Source organism: Penaeus monodon, chromosome 11, assembly GCF_015228065.2.
Source record: "Penaeus monodon isolate SGIC_2016 chromosome 11, NSTDA_Pmon_1, whole genome shotgun sequence".
NCBI classification, from domain to species: Eukaryota; Metazoa; Arthropoda; class Malacostraca; order Decapoda; family Penaeidae; genus Penaeus; species Penaeus monodon.
The window spans coordinates 32,147,443-32,159,556 of record NC_051396.1 but is presented as its reverse complement, the minus strand read 5'-3'; the positions used below and the strand labels follow the sequence as shown (position 1 = coordinate 32,159,556).

General features: G+C 37.0%; 1 protein-coding gene across 1 annotated transcript in view; it reads right to left on the bottom strand.

Annotated features, from left to right (window-relative positions):
• Positions 1 to 1,502: 1,502 nt before the first annotated feature.
• LOC119578925 (probable asparagine--tRNA ligase, mitochondrial) overlaps positions 1,503 to 12,114 on the bottom strand; it is a 10,842-nt gene continuing 230 nt past the window's right edge. Inside the window, exons 2-9 of the mRNA XM_037926598.1 lie at positions 9,919 to 9,999; positions 8,436 to 8,561; positions 7,971 to 8,105; positions 3,733 to 3,843; positions 3,492 to 3,598; positions 3,069 to 3,306; positions 2,252 to 2,491; positions 1,503 to 1,870 (exon numbers count right to left, since the gene is read on the bottom strand). Coding sequence (XP_037782526.1) covers positions 1,598 to 1,870; positions 2,252 to 2,491; positions 3,069 to 3,306; positions 3,492 to 3,598; positions 3,733 to 3,843; positions 7,971 to 8,105; positions 8,436 to 8,561; positions 9,919 to 9,999 — 1,311 coding nt within the window. The 3' untranslated portion in view covers positions 1,503 to 1,597. The remainder of the gene's footprint in view (positions 1,871 to 2,251; positions 2,492 to 3,068; positions 3,307 to 3,491; positions 3,599 to 3,732; positions 3,844 to 7,970; positions 8,106 to 8,435; positions 8,562 to 9,918; positions 10,000 to 12,114) is intronic.

Below are 12,114 nucleotides of genomic sequence, written 5' to 3'. Positions count from 1 at the left end.
GAGGGAAGTTAAATATACCTCTGATTTTAAAGTTACACGAATGCATTATCTAGGCGAGTTTATGAGAGCACATTTTTTTCTTAAGCGGTACGGGTTTCACGGCTATTCCTCAGATTACCCGATCCTCTTTTTCATTGAAAGCCGTCTTCTGATCCTGTTATAGATGTCTACATGTTTGCATTGGGATTCATGTCGTAACTCTATTTAACATATCTCAGTCACAGAACGATGTTCATCATCGCCTAATGACTAACAGTAAATCTTATCAAGAAATGGTTAAGTTACATAATTTTGGCCATGATCAATTCCATGCTTAGGGCATTGACATCATGAGATTGTGGCGTGTATTCATTAGAGTCTTGAATATGGTGAATGGCATTTTCATCCTCTCAGAGGCATAGGGGTGTTGATGAGATACACGCAGCCAGGACATCATGTTGGCCTAGGGGAACCCAGGCAGCGCAGACGAGACAGTGGTTGTTTAACCCAAGCCAAACCTGACAAGTAGACCTGCCTTGTCGAATAAAGGATTGCGGTAGTTTACATAATTAACATATTTGGTAAATATGTGGGTAGATGAAATTACTTGAAAGAGAGGTCAAGCAGGTATGGAGCTCCGTCTGCGAGGTCAGTGCTTTGTGAGGTAGTAAAACATCCATCGGGGAGTCCAAAGTCCAAGAAAATCAATGCCCACACCATTAGAAAGGGAACAACACTCATAACTAATTTGCAAATTAACAATTTTACTTTGCTTCTGTATGTATAATGTTATATTAAATAGGAAGGTACTACTTTATGTGATTATTTAATTGAAATGACCAAAATCTTACTGTAGGGTAATTCATATTAGTGGAAAATATTTACTTTTTCTTGTGTGTCATAATAATTCTTGGCTGACCTTTTGTCTTTGAATAGTATTTATTTGAGGTTATTAGCTTATAAAAATACATTTTTCCTGTTGAAATTCCTCCTGAAGATATTTTTAATTTGATATTTTAAATGAAGCTGGCTTTTGTAATTGATAGTATTAATACAGTTAAAAGCAATTGTCTATCTGAAGAGGTCTCCCCTGTCTCAAGTAATCTTCAATTTACTCTGAAATACATGCAGTACTACCTAATGCCAGAGCACTTGAGAAAGAAAATGCCACAAGTTCTCAGACTTTGCAAGTTATTTTCTTTTACTCTTTTTTAATCTATCACCATTTATTTTACAGGTGATGAAGGAAATTAAATCAATGATTACAACTCTTTAGTGATAGTTTATAATTTCTTACACAGTGGATTGGCAGTGAGTAGCCATCAGTCACACTTCATGTACGAGGTAAACCAAATAAACCTTACTTATTTTTCATCCATGCTGGGGGCTGTGAATGTCTGCTATTGTTTTCCCATTATGACAAAATAATGGTAACTCTAAAAAATCTGATGTTCTTTTTCTTTGATATGTAGTATATTTTTTTAAAACAAAATTAGTTCAGGAAAGAAAGGATATCAAAGAAATTTTCTTCTTATTTGTTTAATTAGCTCATCCTCCTCATGTATACAAAAAGTGACTAGTGTAACAATATTTACATCATGGCTAAAATATCTGAACTTTAGCAAGAACAGTGTTTTCCCCATCTAGGAAACGGAATGACATCTTTGATATTATCTACACCAAGTACGAACAGCAGGAGTCTTTCAAATCCAATGCCAAATCCACCTGAGGGAGCTCCACCCCCAAAAGTGCGCAGATCAAGATACCACTGAAGGTTGTCTATGAGCCCACGTGAATCAAGCTCTTTGCGAAGAATCTGAGGTCGGTCCTCTCTTAGGCCACCTCCTGCCACCTCACCTATGCCTGGCAAGAGCAAGTCCACTCCTAGAACCTGTCAAGATACATCAGAATTTAAACTGCAAATACACACTATAATGAATTAATAATTGAGTATTGTGCTACCTATGATTGATACCTATGACATTCTTATAGCTGTTACTACATTCTCAATCCTGTTCTTCCTATACCCTATTAGGACCTTCAAAGATTGGCTTCAAGACAAGGATTGAAAAGAATTAGACACAAGTATTAATGATCAAATTTAGTAACCTTATATATAGTAACAGATATTGGTTACCTTTTTCACTTTGTTAATGGTCTCCATCACATATCCTAAAATAATTTTACTCAATCATACTTCAAAAGCTCTATTTTTCAATAATAAAAAAGAACACAAACTAATCTGAATAAACTAAAGCAAACAAATACTAACCACATCAGAATTATCATCTCTTTGTCGCATGTAGAAAGCCTTTGTTTTCTTGGGCCAGTCAGTCACAAACACAGGTCTGTTGCCTGCATGTTTAGTTAAGAACAACTCATGTTCTTTCCCAAGATCATCCCCTAAAGTTGGTTTTGTCTGGAAGTGTTGAGAATTTTCTTGCAAGAGAGTCATAGCTTCATCATAAGTCATATGGATAAAAGGCTGACTCAATGCTGTTTTCACTAATTCCTGTAAGGTAGAAGTGTATTTGGTGGTTGAAGGTAATAAACATCTATATCTCAACTTCTGCATCCATGTTCATGAAATCTAAAAATGTGAAAAGTAAGCTTTCATAAAGTGCATTATAAGAGTTTTCTAATTTCCCCCCATATTAAACAGGTTCACTGAAGTCATGTGTAACACTTGTCCACTGGATCAAACTACAGTGAGAGTATCTGTTGCAATATAATGCAGAGAATAATAGCATATAATTATTTGATTTCTTAATAATATGAAATATATATATATATATTATATATATATATATATATTATATATATATATATATATATATATATATATATATATATATATATATATATATATATATATATATATATATATATATATATATATATATATATATATATATATATATATATATATATATATATGGACTTGCAGTTACACTATTTACTTACATCTCCAACAAGGACTTTTTATTCAGTATTTCTACTATAGGTACCATCCAGAGAACTAGAATAGAGCTAAAACAATATAGAAAGAAAAAAAGAAAACTATTACTGCACTGGTACCTTGTACTTACTTCCGTACATTCATTTTGTTTCCAGTGAGTAGACACATCCTCTTCACTCTTATCTAGAACACACTGAAGGGAGGTTTTCAAGAGGTCCTCTATTCTATTCATGAGCTTTTGTAGACCTTCTGGCCCACTGAGAAAGGCTTCCTCTGCTTCAACCATCCAGAATTCGGCCAAATGTCGCCGTGTTTGGGAATTCTCAGCTCGGAAAGCTGGATTGAAATTGTACACTTTCGATAAACCACTAGAATTACAGAATAACATCGCCATTACCACAGTGGACAGAAAAAGAGAGAAAAATATTATTTCATGTATTCTTGTTATTTCTAGCATGAGATACAAAAGTGAAGTATTCTAATAATGGGATCCTCTTCCTTATTATTTCATGAAGACATTTAGAGGATATACAGAATCAGCAAGGTAATTAACCTTGCCATGGCCTCTAGATGCAGCTGGCCTGATACTGTTAAATATGCTGGATGACCAAAATACTTTGTTGAGAGTGAAGCCTGTGAACCAACTTCTGCAAAGAGGGGCTAAGGGGAATGATTACATTAGAACCTTTAAAAAGACCAGTACTTCATTATAGTACATGTAGGCTACAACATTATAGTTTCACTTTTTTCAAAGTAGTAGAAGAGAAAATCCAAATTAATTGGTTAAATCTTACCTGAACCAGAAATACTTCTCCACCACCTTCACAGTCATTAGCTGTTAAAATTGGCGTGTCAATGTTGATAAAATGTTCCTTGTTGAAGTACTCCTGCACTGCCAACTTTGCCTTTTAGTTTTCATTTTTTCCCCCAAAAATGAACAGAAAAAGAAATACTATAAGGCATACATATTATTGAATACAGATTACTCATTATCATCTTAAAATATAAGACTGCATTATCACATGAATATCAGATGTGGAATCAAGTGAAGTCAAGTGATATTCTTATAGGATTACAATTTGAAACAAAATCTAATGCCAGGTAGAACACAATTTTCAAATCTGCAATTTTATTCTAATCATGAGATTACAGAAAATGTGTACCTCACCATTTTATATCCTGAACATAATTCAATATGAAAATCACTTAAGAACGGAGCATGCAGAAATAAGGCAAAATTTGCAAAATGATGAAATGGAGTTCATCTCCTGGGTTTCATAAGCTTTATGATATACAAAACTAAAGCTATCAATATATGTCTAAGAAAGTTATGCCAATCAAAATCATATTAAAGTTCTGACTTTAGTATTCTAGTAAAGAGTAATGGCTTGACAGTGAACTGTCTGCATACCATTGAATAATTTTAAAAAGAGTACTTTTCAATTGTGGGGAGTCTGATATGAAAAAAAATAATAAGAAAAATATACAAAAGGATCATCACCTTGCATAATGGAGTATAGCATAGTGTTTTAGCATATTCTAATATACATATGTAATATGGATGATATACTATTCAGAATCATTATAATTCACATATTGTCTAAAAATATGCTACAAACATTCACATCTCACTATCCAAAATACACACTACCTTTGTTGGTTCCTTGAAAGAGAAGAAAAGAAGAAGAAGAAGAAGAAAGAAGAAGATGAAAAAATTACCAATATTACCAAATGTCCAAAAATGTCTTACAGGTGATAGCCAGTCTATTTCTATTTATTGAAATATATACTTTAGTATCATTTAATAAATCAATTGAATTATATCTCTATCATATTATTTTGCTGCAATCATTGCTTTCCAGATAATGTTTGTCATTGGTTATGTGCCCCTGTCAAATATAGGCATATTTTCCCTACAACTTTTTTATTATCAATGAGACAACTATGGTGGACACTAAAATATCTTTTTGCAAGTTTCCTCAGGCCACGCAATACGATATCACTCATATTCTTAATCCATTTGCAGGCCTTCCTCTCCCTCTGTCATGTGTCTGGCCTCTTTGCAGCTGTGAATATAATGTAATAGTAATTCTCATATTGTATTGTACATTTCACCTAGCTAAACCACCTCCCCATCTCTTAAGCTCCCACACACACTATCCTATAATGTATCAGGAGTTACCTTCTGTTTATCACTGTCCATTTATTATTCACATTCATCTATAGACATATTCTACTGTTTTCCATGGTAAAGGAATAAATTTGTTGCTTGATATATATTTTTTTTACATTTAATTCATAAATGAAGAGTAACTGTGACTCACTCTCTCTCTCTTTCTCTCTCTCGCCTTCTCTCTCTCTCTCTCACCTTCTCTCTCTCTCTCTCTCTCGCCTTCTCTCTGTCTCTCTCTCTCTCTTGTCTTTTCTCTCGCCTTCTCTCTCTCTCTCTCTCTCTCGCCTTCTCTCTCTCTCTCTCGCCTTCTCTCTCTCTCTCTCGCCTTCTCTCTCTCTCGCCTTCTCTCTCTCTTCCCTCTCTCCTCCTCTCTCTCTCTCTCTCGCCTTCTTCTCTCTCTCTCTCTCCTCTTCTCTCTCTCTCCTCTCTCTCGCCTTCTCTCTCTCTCTCTCTCTCTCTCTCGCCTTCTCCTCTCTCTCTCTCTCTCGCCTTCTCTCTCTCTCTCTCTCTCTCTCTCTCTCTCTCTCTCTCTCTCTCTCTCTCTCTCCCCTTCTCTCTCTCTCTCGCCTTCTCTCTTTCTCTCTCTCTCTCTCTCTCTCTCCTTCTCTCTCTCGCTCTCGCTCTCTCTCTCCTTCTCTCTCTCTGCACAGTGTAGCATGCGGGTCCGGTGACCTTCCCTTGCTCCGCCCATGCCCCCTCCAGCTGCTTATTGCTTCCGGCAGCTGGAACGGTCACTACTTATACCGAGGATGACCTAAGCCTCGGAGAGTTCGTTGCCAGCGACCAGCGCAGTAAGGTTGGTTTAGCCCTCGCCTCCCTCCGGGCAGGCTGACCGACAGTGACCTCTGCAATGTGCTTTTACCCCTTTAGACAAATCGTAGCGTCATCGTAGTGTGTGTTCACCCCTTTACGTGTGTTTTGAGTCTCTGTTAGCCACTGTACTAGAGTACGCATAGCCCGTTATAACTGGCGGCAGCATGCCAAAAGGATGCAACGGCCCGTTGCATCCTTTTGGCATGCAACAGGGACACACCACCTGCCGGACTCCCCGTAGATTCAGCAAACCAGCACCTTGCTGCAGGTACCAGTCGCCCTTGGATGCTGTGCATAGGCAATGCCTGGCGGTCGCCTGCAGATCCGGTCAACTCCAGGAGCTCGTAGCGCAGGTATCAGCCGCCCCGAGATGCCGCCTCTGCCCCGACGCCCGTATATCCAGATGAAGATTACGAGGACGTGTGGACGTGAGAAGGACCTGGATGAGATCTGTGAGGACGTGTGGACAAGGATGCCGCCGAGTTAGGCCTGGACGAGGACTACAAGGAAGTCTAGACGATTCCGAAATCAAGGAGAACCTGTGCGAGACTTTCGATGACGTGTGGACATCGAGGATGGACAGATTACACCGAGGACCAGGAGGATGAGGACGACAGGGACGAGCAGCCACGAAGAGGCACCAGGACAACACACACGAGAACGAGATGACCAGCCAGGTTAGGTCACCCTTGAGGTGAATCTAAGACACCTCGAGGGTGAGGCGTGAATAGGTGGCCGAGCAATGTACAGTGTGGCATGCGGGTCCAGTGACCTCACCTCACTCCCCCCATGCCCCCTCCAGCTGCTTCTATCGCTTCTGGCAGCTGGAACGGTCACTACTTATACCGAGGATGACCTAGGCCTTGGAGAGTTCGTGTTAAGCACCCAACGCGGTAAGGTCAACTCCGCCCTCTCCCTCCGGGCAAGCTGACTGCGACTCTCTCTTCTTTTCTCTCTCTCTCTCTCTCTCTCTCTAGCTCTTTCTCTCTCTCTCTCTCTCTAGCTCCTTCTCTCTCTCTCTACCTCCTTCTCTCTCTCTCTGTCTCTCCTTCTCTCTCTCTCTGTCTCTCCTTCTCCCTCTCTCTCTTCTCTCTCTCTCTCTCTCTCTCTCTCTCTCTTTCTCTCTCTCTCTCTCTCTCTCTCTCTCTCTCTCTCTCTCTCTCTACTGATGCTGTTTGCACTTGGCATGTGATAATAAAATATATATTTTCTGGTGTATAAAATGAAGCTCTTGAAATGCCAGCATCTAAAATCTGTCTGAGTGACTGAGTGCTGGAGAGACAAGCTAGATAGTTTGTAGCTCTTTGGGGCTTCTCTGGTCAGTAGTTTTGCCTAAATGAACCAAACGTGAACCTAAGAAAATTATTTGACATTATGGTAATGTCATACCAAAAAATTGGCTGGTATTGCTATTGTGTCAGAAATAGAATTGGCTGATGTTTACTTTGATCTACTTGAGTTTTCAGGTAATTTTTGCATTATGGATGATGACAGATATATAAAAAAAAAGCTGACTAGGGTTAGATGGACAGACAGAAAAAAGAATGAACTAATACATAAAAGGGAGGGAAAAAGAAAAAAATACAGAGAAATAATGAAGAAATAAAGAATAAATGTGAGAGAGAGTGAATGAATGAAAAATCAGGAAACAGAGACTATTGTACCAGGATACTCAAGAGAGAAGATCAAGAGGACGAAGCCATGTGACAGAATCATGGCTTTTTGCTCTTTTCCTAAAACATGTCTGTGTCAAATCTCTGGCTGATGTTGCCAAAAGTACTCATCAAAATAATTTCAACTGTTTATTATATTTACCATATGATACCAAAGAATAGATTTTGACCAAAAATTAGTTTCTTTTTTTTTTTTTTTTTTTTTACATTGGCCATTACCTCTAAGTACCAAACAAATTTTCGGATGCTGTGGACAAACAAATGGTTCACCTTCAGAGGACCTAAGTGTTTTTCAGTGAGGAGAAATTCTTTATCCAATTATCTGACAGGAAGAAAATTAGATAAAATGAAACAATTTCATAAACTTACATACCTGTGATCTCACTCGCAGCATAGAACTAAAGGTGTTAGTTCTTGCTCTCAAGTGTAAGAACTGGCGAACATAATCTTGTGGATGCCTCTTCCTAGCTTTGAAAGGGTAGTTCTCTATTTGTGGTCCACCAATTAACTACAAAATTGTAATGGGTTAGTTGAAATAGCTTAAAAAAAAAAAAATCAATATTTATATCTGGATGTACATTATATGTACATCCAGATACAAATATAGATATAAATGAATGAAAGATTGAATAATGCAATGCTGCATTGATATAGATATATAACAATCCTCCCTGACCAAACCTCGAACCTAGGTCACTCCGGGTACGAAACCAGAGGGCCAGTACTAAACTAACAATGAATGAATGAATAAGTAATTTAATTATATAATATTCTATTACACTCTTGGATATGTGGACAATGTGAGCTTTTAGTGATGAAGAAAAGGCAATATACTCACTTCTATAACTTCTGTTATGAGCTCTACACTTTGTCCCTTATGCTGAGAGGCCTGCAAAGTACCCAAAGCAGAGACTGAAGTGTGGTACCCAACTCCTGGAGGAATCTTCTCTGTTGGTACCACAATCTGCAGGAAATGTAAGGGTCTTTAAAGATATATAACTGAAACAAAACAAAAATTACTTTTTTTTTTCTTTTTGTATTTCAGACTAAATACAATCCATATAATAATTTGGTTAAGCTTATTCAGAGTATTCTTCTCCATGTCTTAATATAAAATCTTGCCATTTTCCTTTTAGTTTTGTCACAGCTGCATTACCTTCATTCTTTGAAGTTTAAAGTCGGTCAATTTTTTATCTGTTCATGTTCATACACAATTGTATAACCTTATTCATATATACTTTTATTTTGACATGGTATGTACTTTTCTGTTTTGCAAAAAATATTTTGACTACAAATTTTGTTGCAAAATATTTTTTCTGCATGATATCTTAGAAATCAAGGAACAATGTTATGCAATAACCTAGATTCTGGTACTGATTGAACGTCACTACTGCAGTAAGTTTGTACCGGACTGGTAATGGGGTGGTGTATTTTCTGAACCATGAAATACTCTAGTAAAGAAAGCAAAGTAATATATTCATTAATCATTGTGGAAGATGTCACTGGTATGGAGCTGTGTTGGTGCCTCAGATGAAATGATCATCTGGGTTGAGGTCAATCATGAATTGAATCTGAATGAAATGAATTTTACTGAATTCCAATGGATCTAATATCAATGAACTAAACTGATGAAGCAAATTAATCATTGTACAATAATTAGCTTAAAGTATACTCAAATAAGCAGTAAAATATATTGTTTAGTGCTACATAAAATGTTAGTAATATATCAAGTGAATTAACCAACTCAATTTCAGTTAATTTCCATTTAGTTAAGCAACTGTTTCATGCATAATTCATGTTTTAGGTACAACTATTTCAGATTTACAAGTTCAGTTGCTGTCACTGTGCCTGCTGGAGATGGCATGGGTAAAACACATATATTCCTTCCAAGCCCTTCTGGCCTTGTCAGACATTGTTGTGTATTTAGCTGTTTTGTCTCTAGATCTAGCTGTAATCTTTTTACATCATCTGACTTTTAAGACCAAAACTAATGCTGTCTTGATTTATTAACACTGCCTGCCCAGTCCTGTTGGTATATTCATTGGTATTGAACTGTCAGCAGTCAGCACTGAACTACAAATTATCAATCCATATTTCAGTCTGACTTGAATTTCAACTGAAATGACACAAAAAGAATTAATCCCAACTCTGGTGGTCATGATTGAAAGCAAGAGATATAAGAGATACCTGACCTGTGAATGCAGGATTACTGAGGTTCAGTCTGTAATTAGTTCAATAGAACTACAACAACACTATATATCACAAACAATATCAAAGACATATAGTCCTGCCATTATTCTACAGCTAAATATCCTTCTTACCTGAAGTTTCTGACTACTTGAACCATCATTGATGTCAATAAAAGATAACTCCTTCTGCTTTCTTATTCCTTTTACCCATCCCTGTAAATAAAAACATTTCTAATGATATGTGTAAAGTAGAAAATTTCTTGACATATTTATATTGTATGTTTTGCTTATAAGATATCATGGGATTGATGGTAAATGCAGTATGCAGGAAGAAAAGTGCATATTACAGAAAACCAATTTATTATATGTGACAACAGTTTGTGTATAATAAAATAATTCTGTGTATAGTAAATTTTTCAGTCACCTTTTCAACACTTTTTCTGCTGATCATGGTACAATTTTTGTCATTTTTATAGAGAGAGAGAAAAAAGGAAAAGCAGATCTTAATGATAAATATGGAAATATAGATAATATGGAATATCATGATTATTAGTTCCTAAAGTTACAAGTATGAAATAAAACTTTCCTCATGTTCACAATGTAAAACATAAAAGGTATATGGACATCAAATAATCATTTAATACAATAATTAAACAATATTAAAAGTCCTAATCTACTGAATCCTGCTAGAAATAATTAGAAAATATGCAAAGTGGCTTTCAAAATGGGACTTTTTTCTTGATCTATGATAGATGGTTTATAGTATAAAGTCTAGTATGATAGTGGTGGAGTGCCAAGTGATCAATACAGCCCTTGCACCTATATGTTGGCAAGATAAAATATAGACTGATTCCTTACATTATGTTAAGCCAATACTGCTTGTTTTTTTTTATCATTCTCTTTTATATTATATTGCTATTAGTAATATTTATAATGTTATAATAATTATAATGTCTATAAAAACAATAAAATTATCAATATTAATTGCATTAAGAAAATCACATAAACCCAAGGGCAGGGGAAATTAGGCGAGGTCACAAATTTGTAGTTTAGCACTTGTGGAGCCATCTGTGTAAAAACATTTCCCAAAACAAAACTACAATGTACAAATGCATGTTCCTAGCAGCACTGGGTTAAAATACAAGATGGTGTACAAGATTTAATCCTGCTATGTGTGGTAGAAACTTGGCCTTTTCCATAGCATGTGTGTGAAAGCCACATGGCCAAGGCAAGGCACATTGCCGAGGTAATTGTTTAGAGAACCTTCACATGACTGATCATAATGATAGTGGTATTGGTGGATTCCTTTCACTCTCTACTACCCATACATATGGGGTATTTGCCATGGAAACCCCCCAATACCCACAATCTTGGCCCCAATAGCAAGAGAGGCCATAAAAGGTATCAGGGTTAACTGTGGGTTAAAAAATGAATAACACACACAAATATGTCACTGTAATAATAATATACACAGGATTAGTTACTATATTGTCTAATGCAGGATAGACATGCAGGGTGAACAAGACATGAAAATAATAAACTACTAATCTGACAGATGGATGACAATGCTCTGGAATACCCCACATTCTAGTCAGTATATCATACTGACTACATCAAAGATTAGCAAGCTGCTCCTCTGTGTACACTCCTATACCTATGTGATCTGCTATTACTTAATTCTGCCTACATATGCTTTAGTGGTCACAGGTGGAGGCTGGGGAGTGGTAGCCCCCCCCCCAAGGGGAAAGCATGGGGAACACCCCCCTGTAAGGGTGCTGTTCCCCATATTATACACCTCTATATTTATATACAGAGGTGTATAATATATGCAATCACAGTGCCTCTGAGTGCCCGATGATGAGACAAGATTCTGTTCTACACTCTATACATGTGTGGTGGATTCTTCAATGTCCAGTGTGGGGATGTGGGGGGCAGCAGCCCCCCATTGAGTGGGTCGACTCTATACTGACCAATTTTATGTATATAAGTTATATTCCAAGTAAGTTCCCTGGTACCTTCCCTTGCTATTGGGGCATATGGGGGTGTCCACAGCAAATGTCCTACATGGGCGGTTGAGAGTGAGAAAAATACATCAGTACCACTTTCGTCGTGATTGGTCGTGCAAGGGTATTCTGAAAATTTATTGTGGCAGATACATGGGTATCCGTAATCCGGTTTCCCTTACTCATGCAATGCTTTTTGAAATTACATCCAGTTGGCTGTTAATTATTTTGAAATTACAGATGCTCCATCTGCAGGTAACATCAACCAAATCTGCACTCTTTAGAATACACCCAAAGGAGGAGTAAAATATTCTCTACACAACTA